The sequence below is a fragment of the Athene noctua genome, chromosome 5 (genome assembly GCF_965140245.1).
Source record: "Athene noctua chromosome 5, bAthNoc1.hap1.1, whole genome shotgun sequence".
NCBI lineage: Eukaryota > Metazoa > Chordata > Aves > Strigiformes > Strigidae > Athene > Athene noctua.
The window spans coordinates 28,137,190-28,149,625 of NC_134041.1; the positions used below are offsets into that span (position 1 = coordinate 28,137,190).

At 58.5% G+C, this 12,436-nt stretch overlaps 2 protein-coding genes across 2 annotated transcripts; one reads left to right on the forward strand and one right to left on the reverse strand.

The window, feature by feature from the left end:
* Positions 1–3,235: 3,235 nt before the first annotated feature.
* HTATIP2 (HIV-1 Tat interactive protein 2) lies at positions 3,236–5,754 on the reverse strand. The gene is made up of 5 exons (XM_074906783.1): positions 5,567–5,754; positions 5,376–5,483; positions 5,160–5,297; positions 4,333–4,394; positions 3,236–3,748 (listed from the first exon to the last, which is right to left on the reverse strand). Exons 1-5 carry the CDS (start codon positions 5,732–5,734, stop codon positions 3,523–3,525), a joined length of 702 nt encoding a protein of 233 aa, XP_074762884.1. The 5' UTR covers positions 5,735–5,754; the 3' UTR covers positions 3,236–3,522.
* Positions 5,755–7,196: 1,442 nt separating this feature from the next.
* LOC141961011 (1-phosphatidylinositol phosphodiesterase-like) lies at positions 7,197–8,264 on the forward strand. Its single transcript, XM_074907475.1, has one exon. The coding sequence runs from the start codon at positions 7,197–7,199 to the stop codon at positions 8,262–8,264; it is 1,068 nt and encodes a 355-aa protein (XP_074763576.1).
* Positions 8,265–12,436: the final 4,172 nt, after the last annotated feature.

Here is a 12,436-nt window from a genome sequence, read left to right on the forward strand (position 1 = left end):
ATTTCAGAGGATGAGATGCTTGAATGGGGTTTGGGCTGATTACAGACTGCTGGATGCACCCAAGCAGGAGAGCCAGACCTGGGGTTTGGGGGCTGCCCCTTCCTACTGCCTGGCATTGATGTGCCCACCAGCCCACCTTGTGCCTTGCAGATGGGGCAAGGAAACAATGGCAGCCCCAGAGGATGGAGGTACTTCTTCACAGGCTGCTATCATTTTGCCCTTTGCACAGAGGAGTCAGGGGGAGGCTCTGTTACTAGCATGGAGGTGCCTCACTGCAATTTGGAAATAGCCCAAGTGCCCCATCTCCCAGCAGCTGGGATGCAGCCCCCTGCTCTCCAAGGGCCAGCAGCCTTGCAAGCTTAGCATGTTTGCTGGGTTGTGCCAGTTGCCCTCAGGGCTGGAGAGCATGTCAGGGCCATTGTTTCCTAGCAGGGATGTCACCAGGGTATCTCAGAGCCAGGTCAGTGCCTGCCAGCTCTGTGGCTGCTTTGAAAAGCTTCTATGAAGCCAAGGTGCTGCCTGCAGGGTGCTTTAGCACCCGGCTGAGCACCCCTGGCGTTGAGGTGAGCAGGGGACAGTGAGGGGTGGGTGAGAGTCACCAGTGGTTCTCACAGCCACTGGGTTGGGAAGGGTGGTGGGGCCATGGGACCGCATGGGAAACCCCTGCAGCCGTGTGCTGGGCTGCTGAGCCATTGGGAACACAGCTATTTTTTATCATTAATCTTCAGTAATAAAGTCAGCGTTGGAAATCCCGGGAGAGCTTAGATCAGTGGGATCAGGCGGTTTGTGTGAATGCTGTCCAGCAGACACCGAGCACCCTCACATGCTCTCTTTCCAGCTACAGCCGGGGCTGCATGCCCCTGGAAAGCAGGCACGCCGGGGGCATGGCTCCAGCTCTGCAGACCTTCTGCTGCCTGGAAGAGCCTGGAGCTTTGCCCCGCGAGACCCCACAGAGGAATCGGGTCTGACCCCTAAAGACTTTACCTCTTTCAGTCTTGGGTGGGCAAATCCTTCTGGTGCTGTGGCTCTGCCATAGTTCAGTGACCAATGCTCTATGATCTCTTCCACTGCCCCAGGGTGGGGGTTTAATGAATGCACAGAGCAAGCTGGGGAAATTGAGGTCTAAAATGAGTGATGAAGCTTCATGTGAGAGAATCATAACAAAGTTATACCATGCACTGGGATTGCAGTTGTGCATTTTAGCAGAGATTTATCTGAAACACTGGAAAAGAAACCATATACCATTGAGCAGAAACAAGGGTTACACAGAAATAGCTTGTATTTTCCACAGACCTTTGTCCAGTAAGGAATGTTTGGTTTGTGCATTTAAAGGCTTTAGAGTGCTAAGAAAATATTTCCAATAAGAAATCCAGACCTTCCTTGTCTTCCCACGACAGCTTAATTTCTTTAAGAGCCCTTCTGGGAGAGCCTTTTGGAGATCCAAATGCACTCTGAGGATCAGATTGTCTTGTGTACACAATGGCTGGTTTCCTCCAAGTGCTCTAGGTTTGTGATTGCAACTGCCCCCTCACAAACCACATGGAATCTCCCATTACACCAGATTTATCCTGGGCTCTGTTATTTCAAGACTTTATCATCCTTTCTAACAACTTGCCTTTTATAGAAGGTAGCCTTGTTGCTTTGCAGTTTCCTGGTTCCCACTGGAACTTTTTAAAAATTAGCATCATATTTAAAAATATTGTCTTCTGGTAGAGGGATCACTGTTATTCTCACCCAGGCAAGTATTTGGCAGTTCATCTGAACACTCCTTCTGGCAGATTTTTAACCATGTGTCGCCCCCCCCCCCCCCCTACCTTGGAACAATCATGCAAATGTAGGTCCCCTAAGGAATGGGTGTAATGTGAGACCCTTCACAGCAAAGGTCAATGCAAGTAACTCACCAAGTTTTTCTGTGATAGGCCTTTCCTTCTCATAGAGCCTGATCATATAGTGTCTCTGGAGAGCTTTCTGCTTCTCACATGTCATGATTCGTTTTTATGCCTTTAGGATGCTTTCCTCAAATCTTCTGCGGTCTGGCTTTCACCTGTAGCTTTCCAGAGCTTGTATTCTTTTTTTACTCTCTCATGTGTCTGCAATTTGCACTTCTTTCAAGGTCTTGCCACTTCAGGTGTTCCACTCCCCTGTATAACCACATCACCTTTTTTAAGGCCAGCCTACTTCTCATTTTCCTTTTGACATTAAATATTACTTTAAAGTTAGTTACTGCTTTTGCTCTCACCAACACAATCTGATCAGTAATTATGGCTCCATGGTCATTTGTTACCTTTTGAGTCAGGCTGGTAACACACAGCATGGGATTACACCATGGCACTGCCTCCTCCGCCAAGCTTCTGGGGTCCAGACCGATGATTAAAACACTTGTGTAGAAGGAAGGAGACAGGGGATCCTGGCTCCCTCTGCTTGCTGCATCCAAGTCACTGACACAGGAGCCATGGGTGAGGTCAAGGAGGAGAAAACCCTGGAAAGCAGCATTACCCAGAGCACTGGGACTCTGGCCAGCCGGAAATTCAGGAGTCACGCAAGCCCTGCGTCCCAGCTGCGGAGCTGCAGAGTTCCTCGACCCTGAGCACGAGGCCTGAGAACGGCTGTGGCTGTGACATGGCCCTGCTCCTCATGCCTGCTTTGTGCCTGCATCAGGGTCCTGCTCCCCTTATGGCACCCGGGCAGCGTGGGGCAGGGGCAAGCTCACCCTGGGATGTGCACAGAGCTGGCCTCACCTCTTGCACACGCAGAGCACCCTGGGGAACATGGGGCTGAGGAACTGCAGGAACAGGCAGCTTTGAGTCAATGCAAGTATTTGCATGGTGTTTATGCTACTACAGGTACACAAGTGACAGCCCAGGTCTGAATCACAGCATCTCTCCCTGTAGCCATCCCTCTGCGCCCAGAGCAGATGGGTGAAGACAGGCTGCCTGTTTGCAGAGATCTACTGTGGGCAGAGCCACCACTCCAGGCACCTCAGCCACTGCTGCTGAGCTTCCAGCAGCTCCGCTACCCGAGTGGCACTGGTGCCACTGTGTGCTCAGTGAGGTGCAGCCCCAGCAAAGGCAGCTGTGTGCTGTCTCTGCTTTCCTGTGTCCATCTACAGCACAGCCACTTGCCTCTGCATTCCTTGAAGCATCACCAAAAGACACAATCTGAACAGATGCAGCTGGGTTGGTGATACACAGGTGACAGACACAAATTCAACACAAAGTTGGCACAAACAGACCAGTCACAGGACTTTATTTAAGGCCTGAATTCAAGAAATTGCCTGGATTACACCATTTTCACCCAGATTAGTGTGCTGGATCCAGGCAGCAGAGCACATTTTTCTCCTCACCCACCAGCCAGCACCTGCATTTTTGATCACTTGACAGAATTGGCTGCCATGCAAAGTGCACCTCTGTCTCCACATTAGCCATGCAAGCACCCCCCTCCTCTCCCATGCGTGCATTCCTTCTTGGCCCAGAAGAGCATCTGAATGGTGAATGAAGCCTGTTCCTGCCCATCCCTTTTGCTCTATGTGCTCTGCTGTGGCAGTGCCTTTCCCAGCTCGTGAATAGCCTTGTTCTCCAGCACCTCCACCTTCCCCTTGTCTGGCTGCAGCACACTGGCCACCATAGCCCTGGCCACCATTTCCACAGGCACCGAGTAAGCGGTGGGGAAGACCCGAGCCACAACACCCAGAAACTGCTGGGCCATCCACTCGCCGGGCCGGGACTCCTGGCGCTTGCACAGCAGCACCCTGCAGAGTGAGGAGGTAAGGTGGGTCAGGCTGAAACCATCCTCCAGGGAAAGCTGTAGACTGGGCTCTCCAGCTGCACTGCGGGCCCAGCCCAGCTTGCTAAACCCATGTAGGGGTCATGGGGCTTTGGCAGGGTCCTGAAATGTGACTGAGCTGAGCCCTGTGACACAGAACTCATTTCCCTGCAGTGCTGCCAAGACCAGAATGCCAGTTACTCCCAAGCAGCAAGAGCACAGTACAGCTGAAAGGATACAGGTAAGTGTCCCCTGCAAAAGGTCAAGGTCTGTGCGGAGATAAGCACTGACCTATGTCGCCCAACCTCTGCTTTCAACCCAAGACTCTTCTCCTTGCACGGCACGTGACATTAGCATTGGGTCAGGCATGGGAAACTGCTGTGCTTGCTCCCTACAGCACTGGGAAGCACTATGCTTGTCCAGAAGCTGCCTTTGCAGCTGATGACTTTCTTCACTTCTCTCCCCAGCCCTCCCCTTATGCATCCTTTCTCCCTTTCTTCATCTCCCAGCCCACTGCCCTGGCAATCCTCCACCTGAGTCCTGTGCCCTCCCTCCTCCGCCGCTACTCACGCTGGCCGGAGAATGGTACAGCGATCAAAACCAACAGCCTGGACCAGGTTCTCCACTTCCCCCTGTCAGAGCAGTCGGGCAGGATGAAAAGAGACAAGGATGACTGCAAGCACCATCCCTGCTGTCCCGTGAAATGTCAGGAGAGAGTTGCTGAGCTGTGAGCAGGATGGCACTAATGCCAGTGCCAAGCTGGTCCAGACCAGGCACCGCCTGGGCAGCAAGCAGCTTTCCAGGAAAAGGCAGTGCGGGGTTGAGCATCCATGGTGGACACACCGACCATTAGTCAGCAGCGCACCCTTGCAACCATCAGGCTAACTGCAACTGTACACTCCTGAGGCAGCGTCTGGACACAGTGTCCAGCCTGGGCGTCCTGGCACAAGGCACCGTCAGACAGTGGCGAGTTCAGCAAAAGTTGGGAGCTGCAGCACACAACATACAGGGCAAAAAGCCTTTTGCGATGGGTACGGTCCCACCTGGGGAGCCTGTGGACTCTCCACTCCTGGATAGTTCATGTCTCAGCTGGACACGGCCCTGAGCCTCCCCATCTAACTGTGAAGCCATTCCAGCATGGGGCTGGGGAGCCAGGGCCGGGCTGGAGACCCCAGTGGGTCGTTCTGGTGGTTTGAAGAGGGAGGTGGATGCTGCATGTGAGTGCTGTGCTGCTTTGGATGAAGCCAGTTGCGTGGCTGTCCTGCCAGGCCCCCTCCCTCACCCCCTTGTCCACGAGCACCAGGAGGACCCTCAGAGCCATTTGCATCCCTTGACGGCTCCGCTCCTGCTTCCTTCCCGCGTGTCCCGGGAGGTGCCCACCCCAGGTCCCCCCTCACCTTCACGCGGAGGTAGAGGAAGCGGCTGTGCTGGTTTGCCCCCTGGGACGACTGCAGGACAAAATGTTTGCAGCCCCCCGCCCGCGCCAGCTCTGCTGCCTGCGCCACGTAGTCCCGGTCCACGCGGACAAAGCCGTCCTGCGGGTAAAGGGAGAGGGGGTGAGCGTGGCAGGGAGGGGGCGGGCAGGGCCCGTGCCCCCCGGCGGTTCCACTCACCACGCCGGCCTTGGCCCTGGTGGTGCCCAGGCAGCAGAAGCCGACATCGTGTCCCTGGAAGGCGGCAGCGTGCTCGCTCAGCCGCTCGAAGTCCACCACCGCCTGCTCCTGCGGGGAGGCTGGGGCTCAGCGCCGCCGCCCTGGCCGCCCCCCTGACCGCCCCCCCGGCCGCCGCCCCCGGCCCCGCGCACCACGGCCGCCCCTGTCTCCTCGCCCAGGCTCAGCCGGCGCCGTCCGACCAGCGTCACCCTGGCGAAGAGCCGACGGGCCAGCAGCTCCCGCAGCAGCGCCCGGCCCGTCTCCCCCGAGGCGCCCAGCACGAAGCAGGCCCCGCCGCCGCCGCCGCCCCCCGCCGCCATGCCGAGGGAGCGGAGGCCGGGCTGGAGGCGGCGCCGTGGCGGGGCGGGCCCGGGGCCTGGCTTCCGCCCGCCCGGGGCTCACTGCCGCGAGCGCCGCGCTGTGCCCGGCGGGCCGAGGTGCAGCGCAGCACGCTGCAATTCGACATGAGACGAGAGCTTTCTCCGGGGCTGGGGGAGGTGGTCTCTGGCCCCCCGAGCAGGGGCTGCCCCAGGGGACCCCCTCAGCCTCGCTGCTGCTCCCAGCGCACGGGGAGATGCATCTGCTGGTGTCCCGCCTCCTGTCCCTCCACCTGGTGTGCTCGCAGTGGCAGAGCCCGCGGCAGAACGCATCCCGGGAGGATCTTTGTGTCCTCCCGGCCCAGGCGGAGGGGATGTGTTCCTGAAGGGATGCTCTGGGAGGTTGGTGACCTGCTGGACAGCTGGGTTCAGTGTGCACTGCAGACTGGGGTGCCCCGTTGCCGTGACCCCTGAGCAGGAGGCAAGTCACATGCCCCAGGCACCAGCTCCAGACTCGGCCGCAGCTGGGGGGCACATACCCCCAAGTGACGGCAGCCCTACCCTCTGGGAGCAGCCCCAGGTACTGGTGGCTCCAGTATGGAACAGCCACTGGTGCCTGAGGAGCGAGGGGACAGAGCCCATTTTCCCGGGGACCCTCACTGAGCAGGTGAGGGGGTGTGCTAGCAAGCACAGGCCTCCTGCTCCAGATCCCTGCCTGGAGCTTGTCCCTCTGACAGGGTTGATGGCAATCATCACCGGGGCGGGGGGAAAGGTGCAGGTCCCACCGGGACCCAACTCGCTCCACGGCTCCGGAGCGGGTGCCTGGGCACCTGGGGGCTCTGCACTGCTGCTCCCACGGGTGGCATCAAGGGGCCTGATGGCACCCTGATCCTGTTTGTCCTGATTCCTGAGGAGGGAGGTGCAGAGGCCTAATAGGCTGCTTTCGGGATCAGCCAGGTGATTTTCCAGCCTGGCGTGTCATCTGAGTGCTCCCTTTGGCTGAGGGCTGAGGATGAATCCCTGGTGCACGTGCCACATGCGAGGCAGGACGCGCGTCATGACCATCACCGGGTTAATGGCCAGCATCCCGCTCCACCTGCCAGTGTGCTGCTGGCACCCATGGCCATGCACCCTGTCCAGCTGGCTGTACCCCGCGGCAACAGGCAAATCCAGGTGGGTGCAGGAGGGGGAGACTGGGACACACCGGGGCTCAGGTGTAGAGGGATGAGTGCTTGAGAGTGGGAGGGGAACCGTACAGTGCAATGCTGTGGAGTATCGGCAGCAATATTTATGGAGCATGTGGTATGCTATAAGGCTTCACGGATGGTGGGGAAACCTCTAGAGAAGGGTGGGATTGGAACGTGTGGGGGCCATGGGGCTCTCCCAGTGCTCATGGTCTGCTTCTCTTCCACGGCAGGGCTCGGTGGGGCAGGCCAGGTGCCAGGGCAACCACTCTCCCGGTGGCATGGGGGCGCGGTGCCGGCGCAGCATGGCATTCGACTGCACGCCCCAGCCAGCAGCCTGGTGCCCTGACTGGATGGCAGGGCTCCCCGATGCCCTGCCCCTCTCCCACCTCTCCATCCCTGGCACCCACGACTCCCTCAGCCTGTTCGGTGGCCGACGCCTGCGGTGCCAGAGCTGGGGCCTGGAGTCCCAGCTGGCAGCTGGCATCCGCTTCCTGGATGTGCGCTGCAAGCTGGTACGGGGCGAACTACACATCTACCATCTCTGTACCTTCCAGCGGGCCAGCCTGCGGGGGGTCCTGCGCCGCACCCTGCGCTTCCTCCGTGCCCACCCCGGTGAGGCTGTGCTCATGCGCATCAAAGAGGAGCTGCCTATCTTACCCCAGCCTGGCTTTGCTGCCCGGCTGCACCGCTGCTTGCTGGAGGAGGGACGGGGCCGTGTGTGGTGCCGGGAGGAGGTGCCAACGCTGGGCCAGGCACGGGGGAAGATCGTGGTGCTGGAGGCACTGGCACGGGAGGTGCTGGGCATCCCCTACGAGCAGCTGAGCATCAGTGATGCCTGGAATGTGCTCTCACTTGAGCGCAAGTGGGCCCGGGCACGGCGGCACCTGGAGAAGGCAGCTGGCGGGGACCCCACCACCATGCACCTCACCTTCTGCTCTGGCAACGGGCTCTTCACCTGCCCAGAGGAGGTGGCCCGCTTCGTGAACCCCCGCTGCTACCAGCACCTACGGCGCCGGGGGGGGCAGCCCATGCACTGGGGAGTGGTCATCATGGACTTCCCCGGGGCAGGGCTCCTCCGGCTCATCGTGGAGAGCAACACGCCCCAGGCCAGCGGACGCATCACGGTGGCCCCTGGTAACCCCACGGCATCCCCACGGCACCCCCACGGCAGAGGGGGTGGGCGCTGCTGCCGGCACAGCTCCGCTCACTGCCCACACCGGCGTCTGTCAGGACGGACACTACTCCCAGCCCCACGCCTCTGCCGAAGGACGTCAGTGCATGTAGAGCAAAAGCGGGTTTCTAGCTCTCCCTGGGCACCAAGAAGCCTTTGCATGACAACGGTGTGACAGTGCCAGACGTGGCAGGGTTGGCAGCTGTGGTCGGAGCCAGGCAGCCCGGGAAGCTGCCCCCTGCACGCTGCTCTCCCCTGAGGAGCCAGGTACGGTCCTGGTGCAGCACTGGGCCAGCTGGGTCCCCGGCAGAGCAGCAGGGACGGGTGGAACAACAAGGTCCTGACTTTCCTCCTCTCAGGCCGATGAGTTCACCCAAAATGTCTCTCTGCAAAACAGTCCTTTTCCTTTCAAGGGTAAATAAAAATAAAAAGAAGCTAGGAAAGCACTCCCTATCTTGCCTTGCCATTTCATAGCAGAAAAGACCTTTTGGTTTTGCTTCTCAGCTGTAAAGGGTCTGTACCCCTCTGCCTATGGCTGAAGCACAGTTAAATTGGTGTTTGTAACCATCTTTCTCTTAAAGCAGAGCTGCAAGAGATCAGAGGAGGAGGAATTCATTTCAAAGGTGACAACAGACAGTTAGGAACATCCTTCCCCTTGTTATTTTAGCTTTGTTTTTTTCTTGCAGGGGCTTTCCTCAAAAGTCAGGACTCTTAGAGAGAGGCAGCTTCAGCAGACATCGTCAATCCCATGCACAGAGAACTGTATGGCCACAGCAGCGGTGATTCAGACAGGACTACCCCATCCCGAGGTTGCACACCTGGGGATGCTGCACAGGGCAAAGCCCAGTGGTTTGCAACAGCGTGGGCAGCATGGACAAGGCAGTTTGTAGATCCACAAAAGTAGAGGAAAAAAAGATCTTAAACACACGTTTTGCCAGCATCTGCCCTACCTGCAGAAAATAAATTAGCAATTTAAATAGACTGGCAAGTCACAGGACACTAGCTCCTTGGAGCAGAAAGAGGTCCCAGAGGAGAAAGCACCAAACTGCCAGCTGCACTGAAGCACGAAGGTGAGAAAAAGTAGAGGAAAGCTCAGCCCTGGCCTGCCAAAAGGTGAAGAATGGCCTCAATAACAGTCTCATGGGAAACACAGCTGGGCTCAGTGCCTGCTGGAGGGGATGCCACAGGATTTCCTGGCCGGAGGAGAGGACATTGTTTGCTCCACAAGAGCTGGCCCTGACTGGAGACATGGCTCTCAGTGCTGAGTATGTTCATCCACTGGCCCTAGGTGGGCTGCAGCAGCTCTGCCCGGGGAGCAGGTGAGGACAGAGCCCGTGCTGCAAAGAGCCAGATGGGAGGGGAGCAGGTAACAGTGCGTAGGGGGTGATGGAGGTGACAAACAGAGGAATCTGTCTCTGGGCTTTGTGAGATGGGAGAAGAATGAAATCTCTCCATTAAACTAGATACATGACAAAAGCACTGGTGATATCTGGGGTGCCAGTGTCCTGCTTTGTTGGCTGCCAACGCCTCCAGCACCTGAGGCTGTTGCCCCTGTGTCCAGTCAGCGTGACAGCTCAAGGTATCACTCTCATGTGATGGCTCGAGGTATCACTCTCATGCTGGAAAAATGGGTGCCATTGAGGGAGGGCCAGGTGGGTCGGTGGCCTGTCCTGGCCCTCCAGGGACACACAGTGCCGTGGGGAGTGGGGCAGGGCACAGGCAGAGCCATTGCAGTTCCCTGAAGCAGCTCTGCAGGCTGGGTGGTTCTGCTCTCGCCTAGGGCAAGGGCTGCCTGCATGGCTGTGGAGCTGTACCCATGCCGTGCCCCAGCTTGCTGGCAGGGCATAAGCACTGCTTGGGATTCCCCGCTGGGCAGAACCACTTGTTTACTCCCTACGGCACAAGTGGTGAGATAACTTCGATGTTATCTACTCCCCCAGCATCCTGTTTGGCGAGCCCTTATCTGTGCCATGCATGTGTTGGGCACCAGGGAGTCAGCAGACAGCGTGGGCGGGGGTACCTGGGTGGCAGCGCTGCCCAGTGGAAAGGGTCTCCATCACCAGTGTGGCAGGGGAAAGGCACGAGGCAGAAAGCTGTCCTATCCTGAGATCAAAGAAACATCTCTGAGAGGGACTGAGTGGGGTGGACAGGAGTGATTTGCCCAAAACTACCCCTGCATCCTGCAGCTGGGGCTGCCCCAGCGCTGTGAGGTCCCTGTGGGTGGGGGATGTGGGGTGCTGTGGCCCGTGCAGGCTGTCTTGGAAGTTGTCCTTCTGGTCCTGGCTAATCCTTGCAACCATCGCACCCCCCTCCAAGCCAGGGTAGCATTCCGATAACGTGTTCCTGTGGCTAAACATTCAAATTCTGAGAAAGATTTTATCAGGCACTGCTTTGCTCCAGGACTGTCAGGGGAGGGTCCAGCTGCTTGGGCTGCACGCCAGCTGTCACACTAAGAGATGTGCCCAAAGTCACTCTGCAGCTCAGGGACACCCTTTGGGTCAAACACCCCCTGGGCGCCTGTGGTGGGTGAGACCTGTCCCCCGCCTGTGCTCAGGAGGTGCCTCCAAAGACTCCACTCAGCAGGGCGTTGGAGGACCTGGGGAGAGCCACCCTGTTCCCCCGGCTGGAGTGGGGAGACGGCGGGAGGGGGGAGGCACCCCAGCAGGGTGTGGGTCCTTGCTGACACCACGTCATGCTCCTGCAGGGGTGCTGCTGGATGCCTCCTTGCTCCAGAGGGCTGCTGAGCCCTCCCTGGTGACAGGGACGGGGGGAGCAGGGGGCTCCCCAGGAAGGCGCTCGCTGTATCGCTGGCAGCAGCTGAGCCGGGCGGGCGGTGTCAGGGTGACTCGGTTCCTCTGCGGTTTGCAGGGGGATATTGCACAAGGAGGGGAACAGGCTGTGCCGTGTGGGGTGGGACCCTCTGCTGAAAACAACACGAGTGTGGCTCGGCATGGAGGGTTTGTGGTGTGCTGGTGATGGGGGTGCCTCTTGCACCCCCTGCCCCAGGGTCTCACTCCACCAGGTCCTGGGCACTCCCTGAGGACACAGTGCATGGCACAGGCTGGTCTTGGCCCTGTGGCTCCACAGAGGCTAAGCCCCAGGGCGTCTGCCCACCTCTGCCAGCACCCACCTCTCCTTGCAGCATGTACAGCCCTTGTCACCGTGGGTCCTACGCACACCTGGGTGCTCCCAGTGCCATTGGGATACTCGTGCAGGCATTTACACCCTGCCCTGTGCATGACACCCTGCCCACGGCACGGCTGAGAATTCCGAGAGCATCAGCCTGGGCGGGCAGCGACAGCTGCAGTGGCCAAATCGCTTCCCTCCAGCAAGCCCTGCAGTCGCAGCCTGCGGGTGGGTTGGCCAGCCCCACCGGCTGCACGGCACCCTCAGGAGTGGTTTGGAGATGGCATGCATGAGGCACCCATGCCCCTTCCCCACAGATACAGCCTGCAGCAGGGCTCTTACGGGAGAAAGCATCATTGCCTCCATCTGCGGCTCAGGACCAGGACACAGTAAAGGAGGCACATTTCTATTCCAGATCCCTGCAGGGCCCAGAGGGACGGTGAGGAGGTGACACAGGAAAGTGCCTTTGGACCTGCTCCCCTGAGCCCCTGCTTAGTGAGGCCCTGGCTTGCAGCTTGTGATGTGCCCTCAGAGGGGTGGCGGGGGTGACAGGATACCCCATCCTGCTGCCTGGGAAATCCCTGCATTGCTCAGCTCGTAAGGCAGGGACAGGCCCTTCCTTCGTAAGCGAGTGAGCAGGAACCCAGCAGCGAGCATGTGTCCACAGCATCCTGAATCCTTCCTGGGAAGCCAGCCTTGGAAACCACCTGAGACTTGAAAGGGCTCCTGGTGATTAGCCAACTCCCAGCAAAGCTGATTTGGGTATTTTCTCCTTCCCACCACCTGTACTTTTTTCCACTACCTGCAAAGCAACACTCAGTACTGGTCCTGCCATGCAGGACCCCCTCTCAGAGCCCAGCGTACCTGTCCCCACAAACAGCTTTGAGCTTGGCCACATTCTGCCATTCACAGTGGCAGCCTCTGGGTCTCAGCCACCTTGCTTCTGTTTTTAAAACAATACCAGAAGCTATTTGTAGTTACAAAAATAAAGGTGTGAATATTTTTTTCTACTGCTCTGCCGTACCGTGTCGGGTCTCAGCAGAAGTGAAAATGACAGGGGCACAGCCTGCTCCTCCCCAGGGCTGTGCACCTCTGATTCCCAGGGGGGTGTCCCATTACATGGGAGAGGCAGCTCCCACCCTGCCTGCGTGACCCTCAGCATTTCGAGATGCTCTCCTGCCCCAGAAGCTTCCCCTCAGCCTCTCTGGCTACCTGACTACT